General features: G+C 33.9%; 1 protein-coding gene across 1 annotated transcript in view; it reads left to right on the top strand.

Moving 5' to 3' along the window:
* The window catches only part of CFAP44 (cilia and flagella associated protein 44), a 139,059-nt gene that overhangs the window by 109,763 nt on the left and 12,079 nt on the right, over positions 1-17,217 (top strand). Inside the window, exons 26-31 of the mRNA XM_074214521.1 lie at positions 2,091-2,294; positions 7,312-7,507; positions 10,596-10,706; positions 11,602-11,732; positions 13,005-13,121; positions 16,321-16,522. Of these exons, the coding sequence (XP_074070622.1) occupies positions 2,091-2,294; positions 7,312-7,507; positions 10,596-10,706; positions 11,602-11,732; positions 13,005-13,121; positions 16,321-16,522 (961 nt within the window). The remainder of the gene's footprint in view (positions 1-2,090; positions 2,295-7,311; positions 7,508-10,595; positions 10,707-11,601; positions 11,733-13,004; positions 13,122-16,320; positions 16,523-17,217) is intronic.

Raw genomic sequence — 17,217 nt, 5'->3', positions numbered from 1 at the left:
AAATCTTACAAGTGTGGGATGGTACCTCAAATGTTTTTATTTGCATGTCAGAGAAAAAATTTTTTCGGACTTTGGATCATGGAGAAGGTATATATAAGTTTATAAGGAGATACAGTTTATAAGATTCTTATGAATCTTAAAAGGAAGAGAGTTTTTGGAATGATAGAGGAAGAGGGGTTAGAAATAGCAGTGAGGATCTAGGTTATGTTTTCTCTTCTCCCAAATATGTTTCTTTCCTTCCCTCTAAGGTTACTCCTCTCCATTCAGTGCTTCAAGGAGCATGAGGAAAGAACCACTTACTACTGGACAGGTGGATAAGCGAGTACATTTCCTGAAGCATAAGAGAATAGAAAGAATGTGAAGCAAAGAGATTTAGGATAAAGGGGCATTTGTTGATAATAGATTGAAGATTCCAGCAATATTAATGAAAGGAGGGTGCAGAAAATCATGTGAATCATGGAGGGATAATACTAAGAGCAATAAGGATAGGAGCATGAAAAGAGGATGGGGAGAGGATATTTTACTTCAGCAGATGATAACTCCAAAACAAGGAATAAAGTAATTCTGGATAAGAGGAAGAGGAGTTGGAAAGTTTCCTGCCATACAAAATGGGGAACAATGAATGAACTTGGAGAAAGAAGAGTCTCTCTCAAGTATAGTTCCCCCACTGCCACTTGACTCCCAGAGTTCCTAGATTTCTTATAGTTCTAGATCCAGGTAATTGGAAAAAAGGTAAGATGATTAGGTCTTTGGGGCCTTGACTGAATTCATGCCATTTTTCCCCCTTGAATTAAGATTGCAGAGAATGGGGCACATTTAAAACTTACCTTATAAGAGGTACAGTCTCTCACCACTTGATCTTGATCTTGTATATAGACACATATATAATATAGATATGCACATACATAATATATTATGTTAATATATTCCAATTCAGTGTTGCCTTTGGCAAACTGCAAATCAGAAGTTTTCTGGTTAAGCACTTTCAGGGCAGTTTGGTCTCCTTGTTTGAAATTAGTTCACATCAGTTAAACTTCCTGTTGAAATGACTATAATTGGTATTGATATCAGTTTTTTTGTCCATTTTCCATTATTCCTTTCTTACATATGTCTTGGTGAATTGACACAGCTATTTTACATAGTTTTAATTATTTTAAATGAGATTTTCCTTATCATTTGCTTCTGATTTTTGTTGATGCTACATGGAGATGCTGTTTATTTGTCTGTTTAATTGAACAAAAAAAGCCTGCTACTTTTTTGGATATTAAGTATCGTTACTGATTTTCAACCATTAGGTCATAAAATAAGGATAGTATCAATTCTCTTTGCTGATGTTTATGCCTTTAATTTCAAGCCCTTCATTTTGCAGTTACTGCTAACATTTCTAGAACTCTATCAAATTATAAAAAGGGAAAGAAGGCATCTTTTCTTTATCCTTGTATTTCCTTGAAAGGTATCTAGTCATGTCAAGTGGCTTTAGATATATGCTCTCAGTTTTAGATATATGCTTTTGTCATATTAAAAATAGTTATTTCATGCATGGTAAAGTGGATAATGCTCAGAATCTGGAGCCAGAGGAACTGAATTCGAGTTTCAACTTTGCCACTTGCTACTGTATAACAATAGAGAAGGCCTTTAACTTCTCTGGTCATCTGTAAAATGATTGGTTAGACTAAATGATTACTAAAGTCCCTTCTCATCATAAATCTATAATCCTATGGTTCTATGTCTTTTAGGATTTGTGGCATAAATGATTCCTATACTTATATTTTAAAAAGTTTTCTCTGCATTTATGTCATTTTCACTGATTGTTTTTTATTTGATTAATTTTGTCAGTATTTTTCTAATGTTTATCTATCATGGCATACTTAGTATAAATTCACTTGGATTAAAATGAATCTTTTTTTCAGAAACATGTATTAATTGAGTCTTTTTGCTAGAATATTTAGCATCATGAGAAAACAATAAAGACTTTAATTTTTAAATTTTACATTCCCATTCAATTCATTGGGTTTTAGGAAAAAAGTTTGCCTTTTCTCTTTAACTTTTCTTTTATCTTTTCCCCTATTTTTAAAAAAATTCCATTGCAGATCAGAGAACTCATTATTACATTTGATGCAGAATTTCGTCTCCTGAGACACCAGAAACTGAAATTAGATATTGAGATGAAGCTAGCTGACCTGCACCATGTGACATTATTTCAAGAAATGCTTCTCCTCAAGAATTTTGAAAAACAAGAGAATATACTTCAAGAACGTGTCAATTTGTTGGACAGAGAGCAACAGGACATGAAAGTAGGTATATTTTATGCTTTTTTAATACTTTATGAAATATACTATTTCAAGTAATTTAATGTGATAAACTATATTAAAACTCCTTATCAACTAGGGATAAATAATCCAAATATTTTCCTCTCCTATTTGCCCCCTGTTATCCCTTATTCCTTTTAACTTCCCAGCATTGCAGCATGCACAGCCACATGGCTGTTTTCTTTAAAAAAATGTATAAATATTTTATTTGTTTTTCCAATTATATACAATAGTAGTTTCTACCTGTTTTTGGTAAAGTTTTGAATTTTACAATTTTTACCTCACCCTGCCTTTCCTCCACCCCTCCATCAAAGAAGGCAATCTGATAATCTCTACTCTGGCAAGAATCTTTTTTTTTTTTTTAAAGATTTTATTTATTTTTGAGTTTTACATTTTTCCCCTAATCTTAACTTCCCTCACCCCACCCCCCTCAGAAATCAATTTGCCAGTCCTTAAATTGTTTCCATGGTATACATTGATCCAAATTGAATGTGATGAGAGAGAAATCATATACTTAAGGAAGAAACATAAAGTATAAGAGATAGCAAGATCAGATGATAAGATATCAGTTTTTTTCCCTAAATTAAAGGTAATAGTCCTTGGACTTTGTTCAAACTCCACAGTTCTTTCTCTGGAAACAGATGGTATTGTCTATTGCAGACAGCCCCAAATTGTCCCTGAAGGAATTTCCATCAAGGTTGATAATCACTCCCATGTTGCTGTTGGGGTGTACAGAGTTTTTCTGGTTGTGCTCATCTCACTCAGCATCAGTTCATGCAAATCCCTCCAGACTTCCCTGAATTCCCATCCCTCATGGTTTCTAATAGAACAATAGTGTTCCAAGGACATTTACTTGATTTCCAATTCTTTGCCACCACAAACAGGGCTGCTATGAATATTTTTGTACAAGAGATGTTTTTATCCTTTTTCATCATCTCTTCAGGGTATAGACCCAGTAGTGATATTGCTGGGTCAAAGTGTATGCACATTTTTGTTTCCCTTTGGATGTGGTTCCAAATTGTTCTCCAGAAAGGTTGGATGAGTTCACAGCCCCACCAACAGTGTAATAGTGTCCCAGATTTCCCAGAACCCTTCCAACAATGATCATTATCCTTTCTGATCATATTGGCCAGTCTGAAAGGTGTGAGATGATACCTCAGAGAAGCTTTAATTTGCATTTCTCTAATAGGTAATGATTTAGAGCAATTTTTCATATGGCTATGGATTGCTTTGATCTCCTCATCTGTAAATTGCCTTTGTAGACCCTTTGACCATTTGTCAATTGGGGAATGGCTTTTTTTAATGACTAAGTTCTCTGTATATTTTAGAAATGAGTCCTTTGTCAGAAACATTAGTTGTAGAGATTGTTTCCCAGTTTACTACATTTCTTTTGATCTTGGTTACTGTGGTTTTGTCTGTGTAAAAGCTTTTTAATTTAATGTAATCAAAATCATCTAGTTTGTTTTTAGTGATGTTCTCCATCTCTTCCTTAGTTATAAACTGCTTCTCTTTCCATAGATCTGACAGATAAACTACTCCTTGACCTTCTAGTCCTAGATCTTATAGTATTGTTTTTTTAATGTCTAAATCCTGTGTCCATTTGGATCTTATCTTGATATAGGGTGTGAGGTGTTGGTCTAATCTAAGTTTCTTCCATACTAACTTCCAATTTTCCCAGCAGTTTTTATCAAAGAGAGAGTTTTTTGTCCCAATAGCTGGACTCTTTGGGTTTATCGAACAGAAGATTACTACAATCTTTTACTGCTATTGCACCTAGTCTATTCCACTGGTCTACCACTCTATTTCTTAGCCAATACCAGACAGTTTTGATGACTGATGCTTTATAATATAAGTTTAGATCAGATAGGTCTAAGCTACCTTCTTTTGTACTTTTTTCATTAAATTCCTGGAAATTCTTGACTTTTTATTTCTCCATATGAATTTAATTACAACCTTTTCTAACTCACTAGAGTAATTTTTTGGAATTTTGATTGATAGGGCACCTAAGCAGGTAGTTTAGTTTTGGTAGAATTGTAATTTTTATTATATTAGCTCTACCTATCCATGAGCAGTTGATATTTGCCCAGTTATTTAAATCTGATTTAATTTGTGTGAGAAGTGTTTTATAATTGTTTTCAAAAAGTTTCTGAATCTGTCTGGCAAATAGACTCCCAGGTATTTTATATTGTCTGAGGTTACTTTGAATGGGATTTCTCTTTCTAGCTCTTCCTGCTGTATCTTGCTAGTCATATATAGAAATGTTGAGGATTTATGAGGGTTTATTTTGTATCCTACAATTCTGCTAAAGTTGCTCATTGTTTCTAGTAGTTTTTTGGATGATTTCTTGGGATTCTCTAGGTATACCATCATGTCATCTGCAAAGAGTGAGAGTTTTGTCTCTTCCTTCCCAATTCTAATTCCTTCACTTTCTTTTTTCTTCTCTAATTGCTGAAGCTAACATTTCTAATACAATATTGAATAGTAGTGGTGATAATGGGCATCCTTGTTTCACCCCTGATCTTATTGGGAATGGCCTCTAGCCTCTCCCCATTGAATATAAAACTTGTTGATGGTTTCAGATAGATACTGCTAATTATTCTAAGGAACAGTCCATTTATTCCTACACTCTCTAGTGTTTTTAGTAGGAATGGATGCTATATTTTGCCAAAAGCTTTTTCAGCATCTATTGATATGATCATATAATTTCTGATAGGTTTGTTGTTGATATAATTGAGTATACTAATAGTTTTCCTAATATTGAACCAACCCTGAATTCCTGGGATAAATCCTACTTGATCATAATGTATTATCCTAGTGATGACTTGTTGTAATTATTTTGCTAACATTTTATTTAAGTTTTTTGCATCTATATTCATCAGGGAGATAGGTCTATAATTTTCTTTCTCTGTTTTAACTCTTCCTGGTTTAGGTAACAGCACCATATTGGTTTCATAGAAAGAGTTAGTCTGAGTTCCATCTTTCTCTATTTTTCCAAAGAGTTTATATAGAATTAGAACCAATTGTTCCTTAAATGTTTGGTAGAATTCACTTGTGAATCCATCAGGCCCTGGCGATTTTTTCTTAGGGAGTTCAATGATGGCTTGTTGAATTTCTTTTGCTGAGATAGGGTTGTTAAGGTATTTAATCTGCTCTTCATTTAACCTGGGCAACTTATATTTTTGTAAATATTCATCCATTTCACTTAGATTATCAAATTTATTGGCATAGAGTTGGGCAAAATAATTTTGAATTATTACTTTAATTTCCTCCTCATTGGTGCTAAGTTCACCTTTTTCATTTATGATACTAGTAATTTGATTTTCTTTTTTCTTTTTGTTAATCAGATTGACCAGAGGTTTATCAATTTTATTGTTTTTTTTCATAATACCAACTTTTGGTTTTATTTATTAATTCAATAGTTTTTTGCTTTTGGTTTTATTAATTTCTCCTTTAATTTTTAGAATTTCTAATTTGGTATTTAATTGAGGATTTTTAATTTGTCCTTTCTCTAATTTTTTTAGTTGCATGTTTAGTTCATTGATTTCCTCTTTCTCTAATTTATTCATGTAAGCATTTAAAGCTATAATGTTTCCCTTGAGAGCTGCTTTGAGTGAATCCCATAGGTTTTGGTATGTTGTTTCATTATTATCATTATCTAGGATAAAATGGTTAATTTTTTCTATAATTTGTTTTTTGGTCCACTCATTCTTTAAAATGAGGTTATTCAGTTTCCAATTTGTTCTGGGTCTATATCTCCTTGGCCCAATGTTGCATATGACTTTTATTCAGAATATTTTTTTTTAAAAAGAAAGTAAGAAGATATTTAATTTTTTTTTTTTTTTGGTTTTTGCAAGGCAGTGTTGAGTTGCCCAAGGTCACACAGCTAGGTAATTATTAAGTGTCTGAATCCATATTCGAACTGAGGTCCTCCTGACTCCAGGACCAGTGCTCTATCTACTGCACCACCTAGCTGCCTGGAAGATATTTAATTTTTTAACAAATATAGCCTAACACATTTATTCTGTACTCTTCCATATACTTCAACAAAACTACTTTTGCCTAAAACACTTGTGAAACTTCTTTTAAAGCTGTCTTCAGAGCCAGAATCATACAGGAAGTCTCTGGCTTGATTGTTTTAAAGTGGTAATAAACTTTACACCTCAAACTCTACTTTAAAGTCAGGTATTTTGGTGGGTAGCAATCATGAAAAAAGAAATATAAAGCCTTTAAGCATTTAAAGGAGTCTTATTTTCCCTGAGAAGTTATGTCGTATAGAACTGAGTCAAGAAGACCTGAGTGCAAGTTGTGCCTATGCTACATATTACCTGCATGACCCAGAGCCAATTACTTATTAACTTTGTGTCCCTAGAAACTTGGCAGTAGTTCTTATGCTAGGAGTTAACAATGCTGATGAAATCATAGATCTGAACCAAAATCAACCAACCAAGTGAAAAACAAATAAAGAAAAGAATACAGTTATCACTTCCACATAGCTGGGGCTAGGAGTCTGGGACCCCTGCAGTTTGGAAAAATCCACATATTTTTGGCCTTTCCTTTGAACCAGAGAAGAAGTCTGAATTTTTTTTCTATTATGGGATATTTACAGTATTAAAAGATAAAATATATTGATATGATGCAATACCATACATATATTTTGTGCATTTCTGAGTTTCTAAACTTTTTTATTTGTCATCTATTGACTTTCATATGTCAACTACAGCTTTTGCAAAGCCCCCCCCATTTAATTTCTTATGTTGACCCATGATATATTAAAATTATAATGGGGAAAATCAAAATGTGGAAGGGATAATATGGAAATGTGGAACTTAGCTAAATAGATAAAAAATGGCTAAAAGAATGAATAAACAAATAAATAAATGAATAGATAATAAACAAATAAATAAAATTCCCACTGAAACTTGTAATGCATATAGCCACCAGTACCTGGCCCTGGCAAATTAAAATCTTTAATTTTGTGTTTTTTTTCCTTGATGATTTTTAGTGGAAAATAAATGAGAACCTTGCAGAGATGGAAGAGAGGAAGAATGAAATTAATAGGCTTCAGGATCAAGAAAAAGCAATTTATGCCAGCTTTCACACATCTCTTGGAGAAAATAACAAATTTGCAAATTTTCTCATGAAAGTGTTGAAGAAGAATATTAAGCGTGTTAAAAAAAAGGAAGTGGAAGGAGAGGAGGGTTTGTATCAGTCTTTTATATAAGCTCTTAAAATTCAACATAGGAGAGACTGTGCTTTAAAAATATTCTCATATTTATCAATACTTTTGAGATTTTTTATCATAATTTCTAAATATCTCTTCTCACTCCCCTATTCATTGAGCCAATCCTTGTTACAAAGAATAGAAAAGGAAGAAAAGGACAAGTAGTTAAGTAAAACTAACCAACACAATGGCTTTGTCTATAATGTACATAACATTGCACACTTATAGGACATCTCCCAACACTATGAAAAAGGGGAGAAGAAAAGTTACATTTTCTTCATTCTTCCTTTGTGACATTTCAATAATCCAGCATTTCAGGGGTTTTCCCCCCATTTACATTATATTTTTAAATATGCATTGTTTTCTTCATTTTGCTTATGTCATTAAATCCATTCCTTTTCCTTGCTCTATTCCTTTCTGATTTTTTTTCATGTTTATTTCTTACCATGCAGTAAGGTGACATAGGGGATAGAGTTACCAGGCTTAGAATCAGGAAGACCCAAAGTTCAAATATAAACCTCAGACCCTGCCCAGCTGTGTGACCTAATCACTTAACCCTGTTTACTTTGGTTTTCTCATCTGTAAAATGAACTAGAGCATGAAATGGCCAATCATTCTAATATCTTTACCAAAAAACAAAACCAAACCCAAATGGAGTCATGAAGAGTTGAATGACTGAACAGCAACACAATATTTCATTAATTTTATGCACCATGATTTTCCTGGTCTACCTTTCCACGTTTTTGTTGTCAAAAAAGTTCTACTTTGGATATTTTGGTATGTGAGGGAAACTTTCTGACACTGATATGCTTAGCAGTAGGATCTCTGGTTCAATGCATTAGGATGCTTCAATCATTCCTCTTAACCTCTTTATTCCAAATTGTTTTTTAGCATTATTGGTCCAATTCATAGCTCTACCAGCACTGAATTGAGTGAGTGACTGTTTTCTTAACTTTGGAAGCAACAAAACCACAAATTCCACAGATGTCATTTTTTCAAAATTTATTTATTGTTTTTCCATTTACAAGTAAATTTTTTTGTTCACAAATGTTTATGCTGATTATCAGAGTAGAGAGTATATATATATATCTGGTATTAAAAGATGTGGGCTAGAACCCTAGATTGATCACTTACTAAATGAGTGATCCTGTTACTTGTTGCTTCTTCATCTCCTCCCTTGAAAAATAGGAATGTTTCACAGAGTCATTTGTAAAGATACAATGATGAATTTATAAAGAAAATGCAATATAAATATAACCTTTAATAATATTGACAATCATTTTGTAAGAGGGAAAGGGAATTTAAACATCTTTATAATAATCTTGAAAGGTAAAGGCATTTTTTTTATCCACATTATACAGGTGAGAAGCTAAGACTGAGAAATTATGATTTTTGTAGTACCACACAGCTCATAAACATCTGAGATGAGTTTTAAATTCATATTTTCCTGATTTCCAAGGCCGCTGCTCTTTTTTAAAAAGCCACTTCCTATTAATGTTGATGTTTTGTCCTTTGTTTTCAAAGAAGGCCATGTGATGCCATGACCAACATATGAAATGGAATTTTAATGGATCCCTATAAGACCCCACCTAACTTCTCAGGTCCAAATTGTTTGAATCCATTCAGAGAAAGGTCATAAACTTCTTTCAGAAGGAGGGACAGAATCAGACATTCTATTGAACAATTCAGTTTTGTTTTATCTTGTATCTGATCCTTGCCATTGACTCCTTGGGATTTTGATCTTGACCCGCATCCTGATCCCATCTTTGTTTATTTGTTTGTTTTTATTCTGGCTCATAGCCTTACCCTTCTTAATTTTGATTCTTTACACCGACACTGATGAATCATTTGATATAGCATGGAACCATGTGGTTAGAGTGCTGGGTTTGGGGTCAGGAATACCTAGCTTCAAGCTGCTTCCAAAAGCTGCTTGTTATGTGATACTGTACAAGTCACTTTGTTCTTTTTTGAGCCTAGGAGTTCTCATCTGTAAAGTGGGTGTAATCAGAACACTTACCTCACAAGGCAATTTTTGAGGATCAAATGAAATACTGTCTATAAAAGGCTGTTAATCTATAGTTTGACATACACATTTATTTTAGATGAATAATAAAATTACCTTGTTTCTATGATGACATGATGCTTTGAATTTTTATATGACTTTTGACTGCCTACTATTGGCTATTTTCAGAATAACTTTGTTTATTTGAATGCTGTCCAAAAAAAGCTTACCATTGACGCTATGAGTGCTGTGGGCTCAAATAATTCAGATTTCAGATTTCAAGTAATTGATACTGGCAGTGATAGTTTTAAAATGTGTTTGCAGAAAGTATTCTGGCATTTGTGCATATAATAGATTGAGGCTTGGGAGACTGATAATATTATTCATATACTATAATAGAGACCTAGCCAAGGAATGCTCACTCATGGCTCACCTCTTGTGGGAATTCTTCGATAATGCCTTTGGTTTTTATAAGAGATACGAAAGATGTGGCTGAGATTTTCAAACAATCTGAACATACTTCTTGTCACCCCCAGGGAAGTGTCCAAGCCTTGTTCATAATCTGTGATGATCAATCCAGAGGTGTTCTAGGTGGCTCATTTGGGGGGAACTGAATTCTTATCGTGACTCAGAGTCCTATGACACTCAGAGCAAATCACTTAACCTCCGTCTGTCTCAGTTTTTTCTTTGCAAAATGAGGATTTTAATTGTGAGAATAAAATATTTCTATAACATTTTGCAAGCTTTAAAGAACTTCAGAATGCTAGGTGTTATTATCAATTAAATAACAAGATTTTGTGGTTTTACACATTTTATTTAAATGAGATGGACTGATTTGATTTGATTGATTTAATTACATAAAGCCAAACCAAAGAATGAGGATACTCATTTTACTCTCGTTTAGTTTAGGAAACAAAATAGGGATAAATGAATGAAAAACAATTATTCTTTATTTTCTTTAGGACTAATTTAAGGAATAGATTAGCCTTTGAAAAATCTTTGTAATTGTTCCTAGTAGATTTGTTTTATACTTGTTTTTAACAATGATTTATTTTTATTTCAGAAGAGGACGCGAGTAGCAAAGAAGACAGCGATGAAGAGTCCAGCTTTGAGAGTGATGAGGAAGAATCAGAATCTGAGGATGAAACTTTTGATGAAAGTTTGGGTTTAGCAAGTAAGTGGGATAACCTTACACCCATCTTAATATAATACTGTTTGACATCACTGTATTAAAAAAAATGCTGTCTGCACTAGAATTCAACAGTGAGCTTTAAGGTTAACAGCTGCTAGGCCTGCATCCCAGTTGATAATCGATGGGGAGCTTTCCTTTAATGATCTCCTAACTAGGCAGGAAACTATGGAATGCCAGCTGAATCACTTCCAGAAAAGTCTCAAATTTAATCTAAGGTTATAATTCATTGTGAAGCAATTAAAAAATACAAAGTGATACTAATATATATTTTCAAAATTTATATTTTTTCATAATGCTTGCATTTTTGGAGTACCTATTTGATTTTCCATATTGCTCATTTATATGACTTATATAATCATACAAATAAAAATCATTTTTGTGATTTATATTTAATTATACTATTTTATTATATCAATTTATACTAATTTCTCAGAAATCCTTATTAATTATACATGTTGTTTTTGGTGAAAACAGTATTGAAGAGAGTAGATCAGTTTCTTATGCTCTTGGTTGATGAATAGTCTTAAAAGAAAAAAAATTCTTATTTGGTTTTCTAAGATGTTTCATATAGGATGTCCCCAAAATATTAGTGTATTTTTTAGCAATCAAAGCTATTAAAACTTAAAATTTCACTAAGACTTTTGGGACACATTGTGTAAGTCTCTTATTAATAGTCCTTGGAAAACAAGCATTATCTGTATTTTCATGCAGGGCTTGTCTTGTGTAGGGGTAACACAGCTATTTACCACTGACTATATATAGTACAATGAATTGCAAGCCATCAGATAGAATTTCAAATTTTCAAGAAAGAGCTAGGCTCTTAACACTTCTTAATTTTATACCAATTAAGACATTTTATATATCTTTGTGTTCTCAGATTGTGACCCAGCCCTTTATGAAATGACTCTTCAGCTTCGAGAGAAAAGGCTGGATATTGAAGAAGCCTTGACTGAGGAGAAGAAAGTACTTGATAACCTCAAAAAGGAATCTGATGCAATGGGCAAAAAAGTAGGGATAGTGTCCTCATTTCTGCCTCCCCTTCCAGTTGCAGAGCAGCTCCTTCCTTGTTGACCCTACAGAATTTAGGTTTCAGAAATTACTTTTTCATTTATTAGGAAAAAACAACCCCCAAAATGTTTCACTGGCAATCAGAAAAGATAATCTGGGTTTTCTTTTCTTTTCTTTTTTTTAATGAACGCACTGGTTCTCTTCAGATAACCAGTGGGGTTGACTTTTTACTCTTAGTTCCAAATCAGTCCACTTCAAATGTATCCATCTTCAGAAGGTTTCTTTTTAGAAGATACTGCAACTCCCATTCCAAATGGAAAACTATTTGAAAACTGTATGACTTTTGCAAAGAATGAAGAATGTACACTGTAATTTGTCTTTTTTTTAGTTCTGGGTTTCTATTCTTTCTTGATGGAATTATATTTTCCATTGGTCATTTTTCTCTAGGTTACAAATTAATTGAATGTTATTGGCCCCAACTGAAAAGGCAGATGATGTCCCACAGAGTATTGTTTTTTTCACCTTAATATCACTCATATGGGGAGGGGGCAGGGAAAAGAGGGACAGGCATTTCTTAAGAAACTCCTAAGTTACAATGACCCTATTGTTATCCCCATTTTACAGTAGAGGAAACTGAGGCAGTAGAGGTGAAGTGATTGGTCCAGGGAACAAAAATAATACAGATGTGAGGCCTATTCGAACTCAGGTCTTCTTGACTCCAGGCCCATGCTCCATACTATGACTGAATATGAAGTCCAGAGGGCATGGCCAATGTTGCCTTTAATGCTCTCCTATTTTCCGAGTAATGCTCCTTGAGCCCTGCAGCCTCTGGTGCATATGGATGAAAATAAAGAAGTTGTGTAAGCCAGGACTTAACTAAGATAAAAACAACTAAGGAATCTTTTGGTCTATCAACAGTAAAACTGACACGATCATGTTCTTTTCTGTGATTGCCTGTTTGTGAAACCTACACTTGAATGATCGCTGAAGTAGTCAATTGCCATAATGGATAGAATTGTACTTGGAGTCAGGAAGACCTGAGTTTGAATCCTACCTCAGCAGGAAGACCTGAATTTGAATCTTAGCTCAGACGTTTAATAGCTGTTTAACTATGTATAAATTACCTTTTTTACCCTCAGTTCCCTCATTGATAAATAATAATAATAGTAACCAAATCATACATATTTTGGGAAGGATCAAATTAGATAATAAAGAAATGTTAGTTATTATTAATATTTCACCCATGATTTCACCCATGGTGACTTTCCACAGGTAAAAGTAGTGGCAGCCAATCTGCAAACCGCAGAAGAGGCCCTTGAAGCTTATCAGCGAGAGAAGCAGCAGAGACTGAATGAACTTCTTGTGGTAATACCTCTGAAGTTACACCAGGTAATGGGTCACTTAATTATAGGACTTGGCTTCCATCTGAACTCTATTGACAATAAATTCAAGCTACTTCAGGAAGAGATTCAGAGACCACTAAAGGAAAAGTATCCCTATAATTTCTGAGGATGTCAAGTTTGTTAGGATCAAATTCAATTTGATTCAAATGCAGTATAACTGTGGATAAATCACTAAAAGTCATAGTGTTCTAAGTAATTCTCAGGTTTTTAAAATTTTTTTTATTTATTAAGGCAATGGAGTTAAGTGATTTGCCCAAGATCACACAGCTAGGTTAGATTTGAACTCAGGTCCTCTTAACTCCAGGGCGGGTGCTCTATCCACTGAGCCACCTAGCTACCCCAGTAAAACTTTTTTTTAGGTTTTTGCAAGGAAAATGGGGTTAAGTGGCTTGCCCAAGGCCACACAGCTAGATAATTATTAAGTGTCTGAGACCAGATTTGAACCCAGGTACTCCTGACTCCAGGGCCGGTGCTTTATCCACTACGCCACCTAGCCGCCCCAGTAAAACTCTTATAAGAGAAGTTTCAGAAGAGTTTCCAATTTGTATCAGTTAATCTCAATCTGCATTTGGAATTCTTACCTTTATGAAGTCTTAACCCTCTGAGAAATGCACTTGATACTACATTGGACAGAGAGATACAAAGTTGAAAAATAATACATTCATTCCGTATAAGAGATTTTAATACCATAGGGGAGACAGGCGATGAGCCCACATGAGTGTAATGCAAGTTAAAAATGTAGTGGGACAAAGTGGGAAGTGGAGGTGGTCAGTGTCCTCCAGAATTCATTGTTTTGTGGTGATCATCAAAACAATCTGGTACTGGCTAAGAAACAGAGTGATGGACCAATTGAGTAGAGTAGGTACTAAATTAAACAGGAGCAAATGACCAGTCATAATAAACCCTAAGAGCTAAGCTTTTGGGACAAATGAAAATTGCTAGGAATGCAGTTTGGCAGAAATTAGGTGTAGACTGACATCTCACACCTTATACCAAAATAAAGTCAAAATGACTACAAGGTTTAGTCATAAAATTAATATCATAAGCAAATTAGTGGAACATGGAATGTTTTCTCTGTCAAACCCAGGAATAAGGGAAGAATTTATGACAAAACAAGAGATGGCGAGCATTATGAGAAGTAAAATGGATAATTCTGATTACATTAAATTAGAAAGTTTTTTCATAAACAAATACAATGTAGCCAAGATTGGGAGAAAAGTAGAAAACCAGGAAAAATGTCCAACAAACTTTTCTGATAAAAGCTCATTTCTCAAATATATAGAGAACTAAGTCTAATCCATAAGAATACGAGTAATTCCTTAGTTGATAAATGGTCAAAGTATATGAACAGACAGTTTTCAGAGAAAATCAAAGCTATTTATAGTTATATGAAGAAATTCTCAAATCTATCAGATTAGCTAATATGACAGAAAAGGAAAATGGCTATGTTGGAGGTAATATGGAAAAATTAGAACCCTAACACTCTGATAGTTGGAGTTATGAACTGATCCAACTATTCTAGAGAACAGTATGAAACAATGCCCAAAGGCTATAGATTATGCAAACCCCTTAACGGCAATTGGAAATTGAATGGGATGCCCATCATTTGGGGAATAACTGAACAAGTTATGGTATATGATTGTGATGGAATACTACTTTGCTATAAGAAATGATGAGCAGAATGCTTTAAGAAAAAAAAAACAAAAAGACCTAGAGTAACAAAGTGAAGTGGGCAAAAGCAGGGAAGCACTGGGCACAGTAACTGCAATATTTAATGAAGATCATCTGTGAATGACTTAACTATTCTTAACAATATAATGATCCAAGACAGTTCTGAAGGATTTTATGATGAAAAATGCTATCCATCTCCAGAGAAAGACCTGATGGGGATCTGAATGCAGATAAAAACATTCTTTTAAAAATTATTTTTCTTGGTTATTTATTTATTTGTCCACCCATCCATCCATTAATTTGTTTAGGTCTGGATTTTCTTCTGCAATATGGTTAATGTGAAATTGTTTTGCATGATTGCATATGTAAAATCAATATCAATATCATATACCTTCTCAAGGAAGGGAGAGGGAAAGGAGAGAATTTGGAATTCAAAATTTTAAAAATGTTAAAAAATTGTTTTTAAATGCAATTGGAAAAATATAAAAATTTTTTTAAAAAAGAATCCACTCCTTTGGAAGACAGCTCCTCCTGCTTTTGGCTCATTTTGCCACTGGAGGGCATCAAGGGAAAACCTGATGGTTGTCAGGGATTCACACTTCAATTGGGAATTACATTAGATAAATTACAAGGACCTAAGATTTTGTGTTGGTATGGTATAAAGGGCACTGTATTTAAAATTAGGGGTTCAAATACTGTCTCTAATATTTATCTGATGGTCATGTGTAGCTTAAGCTACTTTAGTTATGAAATGGAACTTAAAATAATACTTGTACTGCCTGTCTCTTGGGTTGTTTTGAGAATCAAATGAGTTGAGATATCAAACACTTTATAAGCCAAAAAACTTTATATAATTATTAGTTATTATTAGATAGAGAATACATTGAATTTAATTTGAGCAGAATGGTGTGGAGCAACCAACTTCTCTACTCATTCCCTTTAAGCATCCATACACCTGGCTGAGTAAAAATTCAAGCAGTTTATACCTTTTATAAACTGTAAATTAAATCACAATTGAATGATCCTAATACCCTTTTATTAACATAGATTGTTTATTCAGTCTATTTTATTGAACATGATAAATACTATCTTTTCTTTGTAATCTGTAGTTAATTATTTATAAAGCAGTTAAGAGCAGATAGTTTGCACAGGTTATTTATGATGACCTGTTAAAGGTGAACCATTTCAATTTTATTATGGAGCTTGTGCCCTAAGAAGGCTATAACCTTTATTAACATGGGACCATTTTACATATCATAAAAGCCATAAAACATATCCTTATTTTTTCTTTGCTCTTCCTTGGCTCCCTCTCTTTCCTTCCTTCCTTCCTTCCATTTTCCATCTTCCTTCCTTCTCTTTCCTTCCTTCCATCTTCCTTCTCTCTTTTTTCCTTCTTTTCTTTTTTTTAGTTTTCCTTCCTTCCTCCTTCCTTCTTCCTTCCTTCCACTCTTCTTGTCTTTTGTTCTTCCAAATCATAGATTTTAATAATACTTTTTTCCTGTGGCTTCTGACAGATAGAATGTGTGGAACTTGGAGAAATACCCCATGACCTCTCCAATGCTTTGGTCTTCTCTAATTCTTCCCTGCAACGTCTGCAAGAAAGAATTGTACAGCTGCAAGAAGAGAATGCAGAACAGCAAGACCTCAACAAAAAGTGCCGGGAAAGGCGTAAAGAGCTTGTTTTGGAAAAGAAAGAGATGGCAAAAAAGATTGCAAGTGAGTAACAGTCCTTGCTTTAATAAAAAAAATCAGTAATTTGGGGGATAAAAGTGGGGAACTGGAAGTAACTCTCACTGAGTCCTTCCCATTCCCAATAATACAAATGCTTCAGGTGGCAATGATGATGATGAAGATGTCTTTTTGTCATTTGGGGTGTTCTTGGTGAAGATACTGGAATGATTTCTCATTCCCTTCTCCAGCTCATTTTAGAGGTGAGGAAACTGAGCCAAGTGCTCTCTCCACTCTACTACTCAGAAATTAATTACCTTTTTTGCCTATATATTCTTTGTTTTCTTCCATGATTCATTTTTTCCACTAATTTGAGTCCATGGACATGGCTTCCACCAGCCTGGTTAAGTCATAAGAGGAAGGGGTAGACTAAACTGATAACATGTTAGAGCAAACAAAAGGGCCTTGAACTCTTCAAAGACACATTTCTGATCCTAGGCAGAATTCTGTAATTTTAAATTTGTGCTTCAGCACCTAGCTCACTATAAGGTCCTTTCAGCCTCTTGGATTCTAAAATTTCTGAGAAATTTTGGTTCTTGACTTGACCTGACTTTTTGTCTAGATTCACCTTTTTTTTCCCCTCATTTGGACTCACGTCTTCATATCTCTATCTATCTATCTAGATATCTAGATAGATAGATATAGGTTTTTTGCAAGGCAAATGGGATTAAGTGGCTTGCCCA

This window comes from Macrotis lagotis, chromosome 1 (genome assembly GCF_037893015.1).
Source record: "Macrotis lagotis isolate mMagLag1 chromosome 1, bilby.v1.9.chrom.fasta, whole genome shotgun sequence".
Taxonomy (NCBI): Eukaryota; Metazoa; Chordata; class Mammalia; order Peramelemorphia; family Peramelidae; genus Macrotis; species Macrotis lagotis.
The sequence above is the reverse complement of the archived record's forward strand: the minus strand, read 5'-3'. Positions and strand labels throughout refer to the sequence as shown.